Source organism: Zeugodacus cucurbitae, chromosome 4, assembly GCF_028554725.1.
Source record: "Zeugodacus cucurbitae isolate PBARC_wt_2022May chromosome 4, idZeuCucr1.2, whole genome shotgun sequence".
NCBI lineage: Eukaryota > Metazoa > Arthropoda > Insecta > Diptera > Tephritidae > Zeugodacus > Zeugodacus cucurbitae.
In genome coordinates, this window is record NC_071669.1 from 19,397,374 (window position 1) to 19,411,197 (window position 13,824).

The following is a 13,824-nucleotide window of genomic DNA, read 5'->3' on the forward strand; positions in this document are numbered from 1 at the left end:
GCTTTATTCCGCATATATATATTGGTTAAACTTCTTCAATAAATTGCGAGAGTATACAATGTTCGATTGCACCCGAACTTAGCCTTTCCTTACTTGTTTTTATAGAAAATCGCTTATTGTGAGTTATGATGTCGAGAGAGTTATGATGTTTTTTGTAGATAATGATAAGTTCTACAAAATTGTAGTACATCATGTTGTTATATCTTCAATCGTTTTCGCAGCATTCGCGATTAAAGAAAGTTTTTTGGTATTTGTTTTACATTATCGGATTTTTGGTAAGGAACCCTATTTTTTTTAACTAAGTATAGCCTATGTCACTCAGGGATAGTATAGCTTTCCAACGGTGAAAGAATTTTTCAAATCGGTTCAGTAGTTTCGGAGCCTATTCGAGACAAAAAAACAAAAAAACAAACCTTTCCTCTTTATAATATTAGTATAGATATAGATAAAGAGAGTTGCATGTAGTGTTGATCCAAGGTAAACTAATTATAAATAATCTAGCTTCATTGTCAAGTTATACGTGTATATTAGACTTTATACTTTTATGGCTGTGTTGGAAATAATTTTAAAATTCTCCCAGTTTATTGTTATTCTCCCAATAATAGGATAATGATTTAATTTGTCTTTCAGATAATTATTCGCAAGCCAACAGCTGTTGTGGTTTCCATGTATTTCGAAATGGATTTCAGTTATTTCTTTTATGTAAACAGTCAATTTAATTATTTTCATCATTATTTTGCAGAGGTGTAGACAGAAGGATTATGGGGGCAACAAATTAGTCCTTAATTTAAATTTGAAGCTCTACGTTCACTAGATGACTCAATTCCTAGAAATTACTTAACTACTGGAAGAAATTCGAATTAACCTACATAATTTGGGGCGCTTGAAAGTTCCGATATTACATCTTCTTTCGAACCCCACTTCAAACAACGCCCTTTGCTAGATGCTTTCCTCATATATGGTATAAAAACATCTACTAGCTTTTATTTTCAACAGTTTTCCTTTAAGTTCCGCTAAGTTTACTTTCATATAGCACGAAACAATGAAGCCGGCATTCAAGAACAGTGAATTCTCGCCAACTGTTCCCGATTTCGTGGATATACCATTATATCTATTAACATTTATCGGTGCAAAACTTTTCAAGTGGACACCGAACGACCCAAAAAGCAAATCGGGCATAATACTGCTGGTTATATTTTCCGGTTTGACGGTTTACAATTTCACAAGCATGATGCGATTCATCCTCTTCGAAAATTTAGAGACTTTACTGGATATAACAGAGTGTATATTATTTTGGGGATTTGCGCTAAATGGACTGATGAAGGGCGGCACATTGCTATGTTTTCGACATGAAATCGAGTCTATACTCAAGGGGTTGATTGTCAGACATCCGAAAACGAAGGAGGAACGTCTGGAATTTCAGTTGGTGCCATACTACAAGACAATTAACGCATCGAACAAATATCTATCAATATGGCATTTAAGTATAACATCAATATTTATTCTTCATCCAGTGCTAACAGCGATATATGGCTATGTAAATCGTGAGGACGAAAATGAAGATTTTGACTATGTTTTACCCTTTATGATGAATTATTTTTATGATGTAAATCATCCGTTACCTTATGCCATTTCATATTTCATGCAATGCTGTAGTGCATACCATATGTCACTGTTGTTCTTGAGTGGCGATTTATTGCTTATCTCTATGGTGCAATTGGTAAATATGCATTTAGGATATTTGATATCTCGCATTGAGAGCTTTCAACCAACCGGTACGGATGATGATATAAAAGTGTTGGGACCGTTGGTGGAATACCACATAGAGATATTGGAGTAAGTAAATAAATGTATTTAATAGAGAACAATTATCACGGGACCACATTTCTCTCAATATATATCTGGAAATAATCGATGTTCCTTGATATACAACTGAAGTTGTTTTTTACTTACCTTTTCTTTTATAATATACGTGCAAACGATTCAGATAATACAAAATTTTACAAAATGATAATGGAATCTTTCAGAACATTGAACTGACGAGGTAAAATCGACTAAGATTAAATGAATAAAACCCTTTTATTAACTTACGACTACTTATTGGAATATGATTAAGAATTTCATTCCTCAAAAATCAAAGTCTGAAGACTGAAAGACGGGCCCAAGGCTCTCAAATCGAGTTCTTTCAAAATATTAAAGGTTCTACCTTCTAATTAGTATATTATACATTTATATATTTTCAGTTATACTGAGCGTATCGATAACACCTTCAGCTTGGCCACCCTGCTCAACTATGGCGGCACATGTTTGGTACTTTGTCTTATTGGTCTTCAAATAGTGCAGGGCTCTGACACTGTGAGTGTTATAAAATTTATCGGTTTTCTTGTTTCAACAATTGTACAGGTGTATTTCGTTTCCCACTTTGGCAATAATCTAAAAGATTTGGTAATTTGAAAGGCTATATAGATTTGTAATTTTGTTATTAAATTCGTATTATGATTAATTATATTTAAATCAAAGAGCACAGGCATAAGTGATGCGTACTACAATCATCCCTGGTACACTGGGAATTACAAGTATATGAGAATGTTGGTGCTACCCATAGCACGGAGTCAGCGCTATGCACATTTAACGGCTTTTAAATTCTTCGTCATATCAATGGATAGTTTTAAATCGGTAAGGATTAAAAGAAGTTTGCCTGTACTTTTCATCAATACTATATTTTTTTACAGCTCTGTACCCTTTCTTACCAATTTTTTACACTATTGAGAACAAAAATTGAGAATAATGGTGCTTAAATATATCGCGGACAAATGGAATATTTTTTGATACTATCTATTTTAAGAATGTACTATGTAGTGCGTAGCAAGGAATTGTATTGCTCGAACTGAAATAAAATATTAAAAGCGCTGAATGTTTCAAATATATTATTTTTCTGGGGGATCGTATGGTTTTTATCAGTTGTAACCATTAGCATTGAGTGCTGTATTAATTCTTCATTGAAATATCTACATAAGTTCCTTTTTAATCGCGAAATTTAACTGTTAGCTATGCATCATTCAGTTGATTCGTGAACGGAATATGGAACCTTTGGCAAGTCAACGACCGATTTCAAGTTTGGTACTTAACTATTATACATATCTCGAAGATAATACATTTTCAACCGGAACTTGGTAAATATTTATTGGGTAATGTAGGCAAGAGGAACACTATTAGCAGAAAATATTCTTTGATTCCAGAAAGACATCTTATATATTTGTCGGTACGTTCGGTACAAAGTAGTGTTCAGTTATGCATATGAACTGACTTAATCATAGTCTATACCTGGGGGCTGAAAAGATGCTCGGAAATTCTACTAGAAGGTCAAGCGTCATCATCGAGTGGGATGTGGGGAAGTAAATTCAGAGATCAATATCGAAAATGATGGTATTGATATACCGACAAAGTTCGTACTTCTTTACTGCAACTTAAAAACAACAAAGTGGCAGACAGACTATCGGTGGAACTGCTGAAAAGCACCGTTCCCAATGGTGCACCACCTCGCGTCCTATTAAGCATATTCAGTGAAATACTGAACCCAATTGAAAACAAACTTATTGTATTATATCAGTGCGGCTTTAGGTCTTTGCCACCGACCCTCGAATATCAAATCGACACCCGCCTTTGATCGATCACTAAACAAATTTGAATACCCCGAAAGCGATCGTGTGTATGCCTCATTGTCTGAGCTAAACATAACTGCAAAATGTATATGCCATTGCAGAGTGACGTTGAGCATCACAGCGTTATCAGGGTACGAACGGATATCTCTGAACATCTTACTACCAAGCGAGATTTCAAACAAGACAATATAGGTCTTACGGCTAAAAAAGGTAAGACGAAATATATGTTGGCTACGAGCAATAATTTAAGAAGTAAGGGTCAGGAGATGGGGACTATATTTTCGACTTTGTATATCTTGGCGACTGCAGCAACATCCGTAATCATTATACGGACTAAGTAGACAAGTTGTATGAGCTTTTTACAAATGCGAAAAATCTGAATCAAAAGTTAGCATGCGGTAGGTTTGATTCAAGGTCAACAATTATTAATGAATAAATTAGCTTCAATGACAAATGTCTTGTTTTTCATGTTCATATTCGATTATATGTTCTCAAGGTAACTATATTTTAATGACTGTATTGCAGATAATATTGATATGCAATCAGTTTACCGTTCGCCAATAATATTATAATGATTTAATTTGTTATCCAGATAATTATTTGCAAACCAACAGCTGATGTGGATTACATGTATCTCGGAATAGACTTTATTTAAACTTTTTTACTTTTATGTAAACAGTCAATTTAATTATTTTCATAATTATTTGGCAGTGGTGTATACAGAAGGATTATGGGGACTATAATTTAGTCCTTGATTTAAGAATGTAGGTCTCCGATGGAGAACTCTTTTCCTATAATTTCATGCAATGTCTTTGACGAAATACGAACTCTTAATATCTACATAGTAAGGGACAGATAGGTCTAACATTCTTACTTTTGGATCCCCCCCTCACTTCAAACGACGCCTTTTGCTAGATGATTTTCTCACATGTGGTATAAAAACCCTTACCAGCGTTTCCTTTCAACAGTTCTCCTTTAAGTTCCACTAAGTCTACGAAACAATGCTGCCGCCATTTAAAAGCCGTGAACATGCTCCAACTGTACAGGATTTCGTCTATGTACCATTATTTCAAATAAGATTTATGGGTGTAAAGCTTTTCAAATGGACACCAGAAGAACGGACAAGTAAACTGCAAATAACACTAATGGGCACATTCTGCGTTTTTGCGACTTTCAATTTCGTAAGCATGATGCTCTTCGTCATCTACGATGAATTGCCGACTTCACTGGATATAACTGAGTTTATATTGTTTTGGGGATTTGCGCTGAATGCAATGATGAAGGGCGGCACAATGGTATTTTTCCGTCATGAAATCGAGTCTGTACTCAAGGGTTTGATAGCCAGACATCCGAAAACGGAAGCAGAGCGCGTGGCCTTCCAGTTGGTGCCATATTACAAAACAATTAATGCATCAAATAAATACCTATCAATATGGCATTTAAGTATAACATCAATATTTGCTCTCCATCCTATGGTGGCTTCGATTCTCGGTTATATATGGCGTGAGGATAAGAATGACGCTTATGTCTATACGTTACCTTTCATGATGGGTTATTACTATGATACAAATCATCCATTTCCTTATGCCATTTCATATTTCATACAGTGCTGTGGTGCTTTCTATATGTCACTGCTGTTCTTGAGTGGCGATTTATTGCTCATCTCAATGGTGCAATTGGTTAATATGCATTTGGAATATTTGATATATCGCATTGAGAGCTTTCAACCAACCGGTATGGATGCTGATATGAAAGTGCTAGGACCATTGCTGGAATATCACAATGAGATATTGGAGTAAGAAAATAAATATATGTACAGACAAAGAAAGAGACTACCGTAACAAAAATTAAATTTCGTTTCGTGAGATCCTTCAGCACTCTAAATGTTGTATATGTTCTTACACTATTCAATTGGGACATTCTGTGTTATAGACAATATATGAAAAATTTGTGAAAGATCACTGAAGGTGATTCTCTCCAAAGTTGTTAAATTGTCTTAATTTATTGTTAAAATCATGCGTTTCTAAATTAATAATATCATTGGAGTATTAATGAACGCTTGCAAAATTTTGAGGGTTCCTCCCTTTGTAATGAGTTAGTACCTTAAATTTTAATATTATTCCAGTTATGCTGAGCGAATCGATGGCACTTTTAGCTTGGCCACCCTACTCAATTATGGCGGTTCGTGCTTGGTACTTTGCCTCATTGGTCTTCAAATAGTGTTGGGCTCGGAGGCCTTGAGTGTTATAAAATTTATCGGTTTTCTTGTTTCAACAATTGTGCAAGTGTTTTTCGTCTCCTATTTTGGCAATAATCTTAAAGAATTGGTAATTTGAAAAGTTTATATGTGTAAATTGATAATGTTGACACTTAAATTCGAACTAATATAATTTTTTTCTAAATCCAAGAGCACTGGCATAAGTGATGCTTTCTATAACCATCCCTGGTACGATGGGAATTACAAGTATATACGCATGTTGGTGCTACCCATAGCACGTGCTCAGCGTTATGCACATTTGACGGCTTTTAAATTCTTCGAGATCTCAATGGATAGTTTTAAGTCGGTAAGATATGTACCATAGATCAAGATATGATTGGAAGAATGATTCATAAATACTGTATTTTACAGCTCTGTACCACTTCTTACCAATTTTTTACACTCTTGAGGACAAGCATCGAGGAAGAGGGTTTTCAATAATAACGACAATGAGCGCACTTTTTTATTGAGACTCTTACAGATCTTTTGAAGATAGCTGCTTAACAATATATTTATCATTTTGCTTTCTATTGTGAGGACCTAGGAATAGTAAAGATTAAATTGAAATAAATATGAAGTAGTGCAGATAGTTTAAAGTTGCAAAATATTACCGAGGTCATCGTAAAATGTTTTGTTACGGATAGGAAGCTTTCAAAATACATTTATAATTCTTAATCATTCTAATAAGTGGCTTTGTTTCAAAGCGGTGATTTCAACAAAGACAGCCGTAACATTTATGATCTTATATAATTCCGATTTTCCGACTTTAATGGCCACCCTGTTCTTCTTCGTTCTGGAAGATATTAAAGATATTAATTATGACCTCAATTGTCATTGGTAATGAGCTTAAGCTTTATACTTTGAAATTGAAGTGTAACTGGTAACTGTGGATTGGTCAAAAATTTGTGGTCTATATCCTGATCAAGGGGTAACGAGAATTTATTTTATGTATTCCAAGTAATCTCTAGCCCTTCGGTAAATATTTATTGTTTAGTAAGACAACTCTTTGAAGCTTAGGACTCTACAATTATCACTACTTAGTCTTTTTTACTGTTTCGCAATGGAACGCAATGGAACGCAATTATTAAATTCCGCGCAAAGTTTTAATAGACTTTCATTGCGTAAATTGCAACCCATTAAATCTTGTATGCGTATATCAAATCCTACCATTTAATATTTTTCAATTACTACTCATATAACTTCTTTGTGTATATTAGGGTTGTCGGTAAATGTAGAAATTTAATGTTTATATCACATACCTTCGTTGGTGCGTAGGTATCTTAGGTTAGGGAAGATTCTAGTTCAATTTTAATGAACATCGGTTCGACTTGAGAAATGGGAAGTCAGTCCTACGGATTTGAAAGCTGTATGCTATTTCATCTATGTTCTTTTGTACTTTTCGAAAAGAGTAATAGAGAGTGAGAGTCAGAGAAAGAAGGACAAACGGAGCGAGTGAGAATAAGAGAAAGAGAGAAATAATAATCATAAAAAAATTATCATATTGGCTGAAACCGTGGTAGTAAAGACATCTATCCTCAACAGCATAGTTGGAGGTCTATAATATTATAAAATATATTGAGTTATTGACTCATTAGAGATTCTCTATAAAATATGAATAAGCTTATGATATCAGCTATGGTAGTTTGGGTTGAGTTTTATAGACAAAATTGAGGTTAAATTTAAAACATTTTTTCGTCTCCAGCACCACCTTAATATACACATAAATAAACACAGAATTTCATATGCAGCCATACATACAAAGATACCAACATTTTTCATTCACATTTTATGGCTTTGTAATTATTTCCGCTTTTTCATACTTTTGCCATTGTTCATTGTCCAGGCGTACATGATAACGCTTACGTAAACCCCTTCAGCTGTGTCGCAAATCCCTTTTGTACGAGCATAACGGTATTTGCCGTAACCACACCGTCTATTAGGTCTGCATAATTTGTGCCTACAATTAAAAACTTTTTATATTTATTTAGTTGCTAAAAACAGCCGAGAGCCATGCCATGCAGAGCGACCGCCATTTGGACATTTGTCCAGCACGCTGCCGACGCGCTGTAATATGTTAATATCAGTGACCATAAAAGCGATGTTGTCATCCATCAAAAGTGGCTGTGAAGGGCCATTGTTGGTGGAGTGGTTGTTTGAGTGAGTGTGTGTGCGCCTGTATGGGTGCTGTGGTGCGATAATAAAGGGACAAATGTCCGCGTAATGCTCGTAAAGACACAGGATAAAGTATTCTAAAGCATAACAACAGCAACAATATACCGCAATATTATGTTATAAAGTATGAGATATAAAAAATAAGCAACAACAAAGATATGACTTTATCATATTCCCAATTTCATGTTTCTCTCGACTTTGTTTAATTTTTTCTGAATTTCTTTTTAGAAAATGTCAGCAAAGTGTCACTTTATTACCAATTGTAGCGTTCAAATCGCTTCGGTCATACGCGTTAGCATTTTCATTTTGCGGTCTTTTTGTTGTTGTTATTATTATAACTTTTTATTTTGTTTATTTTTTTTTTTTATTTTGCCTTATACCATAGTATATGCCAAAACAAAAGCGAAAAGTCCCGCAAATTACGAAACCAACGAAATAAATGTATGCGACATTCTTTCGGTTTCACGCTTTGGGAAATTATGCAAATTCTTTTTTATGCTTGAAATGTGGCCGCGTATAAAGCGTAACAGCTCATACTCTCATTTCGGTAATAAACATAGAGAAAATTAAAGAATAACTTGCATATTTTGAATGTGTGCACTCGAGTGTAACAAGGACATGGCATAGGAAGGAGCACAAACGCTTACATATGTATATGTTTTCGAGTATGTGAGTTAGTGTGTGTTGAAAAATATTAAATAAAATGTGAGTCATTTTTCTTTTGAAAAAAGTTGTAGATTAATAGAAATCTTATTTAGAAGCTCTGGTAATCATTGGGGAAGGTTTGTGAATTCGAAAGCCTGTAAGTGTCGGTTTGAGAAAAAATAATTGTATATAAAGGTACTCATTGTAATTTTTTAATAAGTTTACTATTCTTGTAGAGTTACGGATTCACATCTTGACTGATACATGGTTCCATAGTAATAGTGATCTCAGACAACTCGTTTCATAGTTCAATAAAATAAATTTGTTTTCCTATAGCTCAGCGAGACTCACTCACTCGAATTGCTGATTCGCAATTAGATCTCTAAGTAAGATATGATATGAACGCAAATAGTCTAGCTATCAGGTTATATTATGTGATAAAACCTTAGAGAATGGGTTCTTTTCATCATTCATAAGTAAAACTCACCCCGACTGAGTTCATAAAATTCCTTCCTTGTTCCTTCCTGCTAAAAAATCTAGAGTTCCTATATGTAGAGCCCACAAATCGACTGGTTTCTAATGGGTTTGTGTCCAGGCTGACCATGTGGGGATGTGGGGATATAGGATCTTCTACACCATGTAGATTCAACTCTGATCCTGCTAAATAAGTCATCCACGACTACAGTACTATTCGATTGTCTTCATTGATAGAAGAAGATTCATACTCTTATGCATATCTATGACCGCGTTCTAGCACCTTTTGTTTAGATAAGTTATGAATTTTGTGGCAGTATTTTCAGCTCCTTCTCAGATAGATCATGTGATAGTAAAAATACATACTTCTCAAAGTGGATGAGAAAGAGATTGTTTTGGACATGTTAGGAGAGCTCTTACAGCGTGTCGATGGTAAAGAACCAGTTGGGGAAATCGGAGACAAAATAGTTAAAATTATCATAAAGATCACTTTTTTATGAAAAGAAAATTTGCTAAAATATTTAACCCGAATCCTTCAAAAAATATCATTATATTTACAAGCAGCTTTCGATTTTCTTTGATAACGTATAAAAACATGACCATTAGGTGAGAAAATTAAGTTGTTAATGGAGTCAAAAAGTTTGACATCAATAAGGCTGGGTAACTTATAAGAAAAGTCGGATTTTTGAAGTTTCATTTAGTATGCGTAAATACTATGTGTTAGATGAGCTTATTTGGGATTTTGTTGAGATATTTGTATCATCAAAAATTATTTTTATTATTGAGGCCACAATAAGTCTACTTAATCATCTAATAGCTGAAGTTAGTATCGCGTTACTCATATCTATCTTACTGGAGCTTTTAAGCCTCCTCGCAAGTAAGTATAAAATAAGTGGCTGTTGTGTAGTGTGGGTGTACCTATTTATATCGATATAAATTTTGAATTTTTTGAATATGTCGATATTTGAATAATTTGTTTGATATATTTTGTCACAATCACCGAACATGTAGGTATTAATTAGTAGTATAACTCTACTATGAACTCTGTTGGTTGAATAAAGTAACTCTTTTCAAGACACTTGTATATTTTTTTTTAGAATAACGTTTCTAAAACTAACAGTTTTGTTTGTTACCTGTTGTATTAAGTTCCTTGTTATTTTTAACATATCTTATTATTAAGCTCAACGGACTTCCGAGACTTGACCTTTTTCTTAAAACTCAAAGTTATCGGTTATTTTTAGCTCTCGTGTTGTTTAGAATGCGATTGAAACACTTTTTTTACAAATTAAAAAAAATCTTTTTCATACCCAAAAGCTTTCAGCACTCAAATGATGCAAACAATTTATACCATAAATCAAACTAATTAAAATGAAAATTGTCACTTCAATTAAGCGAACTAATTATTTGTCATGGCAAAGTCAAAAGATAACAACAACTACTCAAAGCCAAGGAATAGCTATTAATAATTGAAAATATTCGACAATAAATAAACATTGTCCTAGTAACAGTTTTACAAGCCAACAATTAACAATTAATTATTCAACTTGCTTTTATGCATATTTTACGCGAAGCTTCAAGTATTAACGCTGTTTGGGTGCGGTAGAAATCAAGCTGCATTACTTTACTAATACGGCTTTTTGTTGTTGTTGTTTTCTGAAAGAATTCTTAGAAGTAGCATGGAGCTGCCACTTTTTAGTCCTTAATAAATTGACAAACTCGCGAAAAATTCAAAAGGATTAGAAAGTTGACGAACGCTATACAACATTGCTAATTGCTTAATTTATACCAAGAATAGGGGATGTGATGCAAAAAATGCGACTGGCAAGGGCAAATGGTGCACAGTGGGACTATTTGTGTTATATTTTTTTTAATAGAAAATACCTTAATTTAAAGGCTCTTAATGTGATTCCGATTATACATTAATTGAGTCAATTAGCAATTTCTGTCAATAATAATATGAATAACATCCTAATTGACTAAATTAGAGTCTGAAACCTCAATTACCTTATTTTTCCTGATTTTGGTTGAGATATGCTATATATGCTGATTTCGAGGATAGGTTCCAAGGAAGATGAAACAAATTTGTATTGGAAATCATTTAAAAAATATAATAATACTATGAATAGAGCTTCAGGATTATATATAATATCAAAAAAGTTCACATAATTATGGGTTCTTTTCAATATTTTCAAAACATTTTTGAGGTAAGGCTAGTACGAGAAATTGATTTAAAATAATCAAACCAGTTCTATCTTTACTTATTTTCGATGTTTAGCCAATAAAGTTCACTTTCTAACTCCCTCGATTTTTTTCCAAAAAATCCATAATCTATACCACTGTGCGTCGCTAAAAAAACTTCCACGTGACACGCTCCTACTCAAGCAAGGGGCCATTTGTCAGCAACAATAACAACAAATAACAACGAAGCACACGACAAACCCTTCTTAAAATTGTCCCTTTTATGTTATTAACTTTTGAGGGTAGAAATTCATGCAAAATTTTGTTTTAAAGTCAATTGTGACACTCCCTGTCCCTATCCCTATTTGCTGAGTGTTTGTTGCTACGCTTGTTCTCTTTATTAATTTTTGCCATTATTTGCTACTTTTTTGCTGCCACATTTTCTCTTGTTTATTGTTATTCGTAACTCGTTATCCGTACATCATTTCAACTAATTTATATGTTAATTTTCTGATGCGGTTGCGTTAAATTTTAATTTTTCAATAATGCAAAAAAGACAATTTTCATTAACTGCGTCAGCTTTATTTTGCATGGCAACAACAACGATGACAGCATAAACAAACCAATGAGCTATTTAGAAATATGCGTTTGTTGTTTATGTGGACAAATATTCAAGTGCTGGTAGAGCGTGGAAAAATGTTTAGAACAGCTAAAAATTTGCTGTTGAAGTGTTGAGGGTGGTCGCAGATAATTGACAAAGTGTGCAATATCAAAGTCGACTGTTTTTGTTATGTAAGGACCAATATAATAGATTCCGCTATTCCTTTATGGTCAGAAAAGTTTAACGAAATGGAAAAAATAACTTAGCGCACTAAAGAAAAAATTCGAATCGAGAATTTCACTCTATAAGGATGCATCAGCTTTTGCTGAACATTGAGCCATATTCTAATAGGTCAATTAGCTGAGACAATTAAGATATTAATTGACTCATAGTGTTTGACATTCAAAAGTAGTCAATATGCACCAAACTTAAACGAGGTTTAACTACTACAATGAGGCTTTTCTATGGCTTGTGATACCTGGTTCTTTTTATATCCGGTAGCATATGACCATTTGTGGGTTTCTAATATAGAAAACCTTAACATTATCAATCATTTTGAACACGACTTTATTTGCTAGTCGATTTAATTTGATTGAGTTTAAATAAAAAAAAAAATGTGGTCATGTTATTTATTTAAATGAAGCTATTTCAATAATCACTATCCCTTTTTGGTTATTGTATATAATTTTTTTCTGAAATATTTATCTGCGTGGTGGGTAGTTTTGTAGGATAATCTCTACTTTACCTAAAATTAAATTATATCGGGTGATCCAAGTAGGGGTATTTTTTTCAATAGCCTTTTTTTGACAGATCACATGTCGTGTCAAGCTCTCATGTTATTTTTGTTCAGTATTCAAAACAAAATATTTCGTTCAACTTATGGTCAACATAATCGGCATACTGGGCGTCAATAGGTATGTAAACAAGCAAATTTGCCACATTTGGGACGAAGAGCCACTTAAAGAGATTCAAGAGCTGTCATTTCATTCAGAAAGAACAACGAATGATCGATCCACGTTTCTTCAAAAAGATGCCAGTGAGAACGAAACAGTCTATTTGATAACCAACTATTTGATGCTTGAAATAGAAGCTCGTGATCTCGGCGACATTTGGTTTCAACAAGACGGCGCCACTTCTAACATATCGCATCAACCAATGGATTTATTGAGAGAACACTGTGATGAGCTTGAAATTTTACGTTTTGGGCCGGTCATTTGGCTACCAACAACTTGTGATATCACACCGTTAGACTTTTTAGTGCGGGCATATGTAAAGTACCAAACGAAATACTCAAACGAGTCACCGTCGAATGTAGCATTCCCCATTTAAATTTGAATTTTCTGTGTTTTTATACTCTCGCAATAAAACTTGCTAAGAGAGTATTATAGTTTTGTTCACATAACGGTTGTTTGTAAGTCCTAAAACTAAACGAGTTAGGTTATATATACCAAAGTGATCAGGGTGGCGAGTGGATTTGAAATCCGGATGTCTGTCCGTCCGTCTGTCCGTGCAAGCTGTAACTTGCTTAGCGTAATAGCTTTTCGCACAGGAGTTAATTTATCAATTAACCGGCATTTGCTCGATTAAAGCGATGATTAGGAACGATTTACCATACAAAATAAAAATATCGTTTTCTACATTAATTTTTCATCGAACACAAATCGAGTTGAAAATGGAATGCAACTCTGCGGGTTGTTGTCTACGCTGTAATTATACTCTCGCAACAAATTTGCTACGAGAGTATTATAGTTTTGCCCACATAACGGTTGGTTGTAAGTCCTAAAACTAAACGAGTTAGATATAGGGTTATATCTATCAAAATGATCAGGATGACG

At 33.9% G+C, this 13,824-nt stretch overlaps 2 protein-coding genes across 2 annotated transcripts; both read left to right on the forward strand.

Annotated features, from left to right (window-relative positions):
* The first annotated feature begins 1,042 nt into the window (after positions 1 to 1,042).
* On the forward strand, positions 1,043 to 2,798 carry LOC105217623 (odorant receptor 67c-like). The gene is made up of 4 exons (XM_029043370.2): positions 1,043 to 1,836; positions 2,244 to 2,445; positions 2,521 to 2,676; positions 2,733 to 2,798. Exons 1-4 carry the CDS (start codon positions 1,043 to 1,045, stop codon positions 2,796 to 2,798), a joined length of 1,218 nt encoding a protein of 405 aa, XP_028899203.1.
* Positions 2,799 to 4,635: 1,837 nt separating this feature from the next.
* Positions 4,636 to 6,722, forward strand: LOC105217632 (odorant receptor 67c-like). Its single transcript, XM_011192722.3, has 4 exons — positions 4,636 to 5,457; positions 5,788 to 5,989; positions 6,071 to 6,226; positions 6,292 to 6,722. The coding sequence occupies exons 1-4, from the start codon at positions 4,664 to 4,666 to the stop codon at positions 6,358 to 6,360; spliced, it is 1,221 nt and encodes a 406-aa protein (XP_011191024.1). The 5' UTR covers positions 4,636 to 4,663; the 3' UTR covers positions 6,361 to 6,722.
* Positions 6,723 to 13,824: the final 7,102 nt, after the last annotated feature.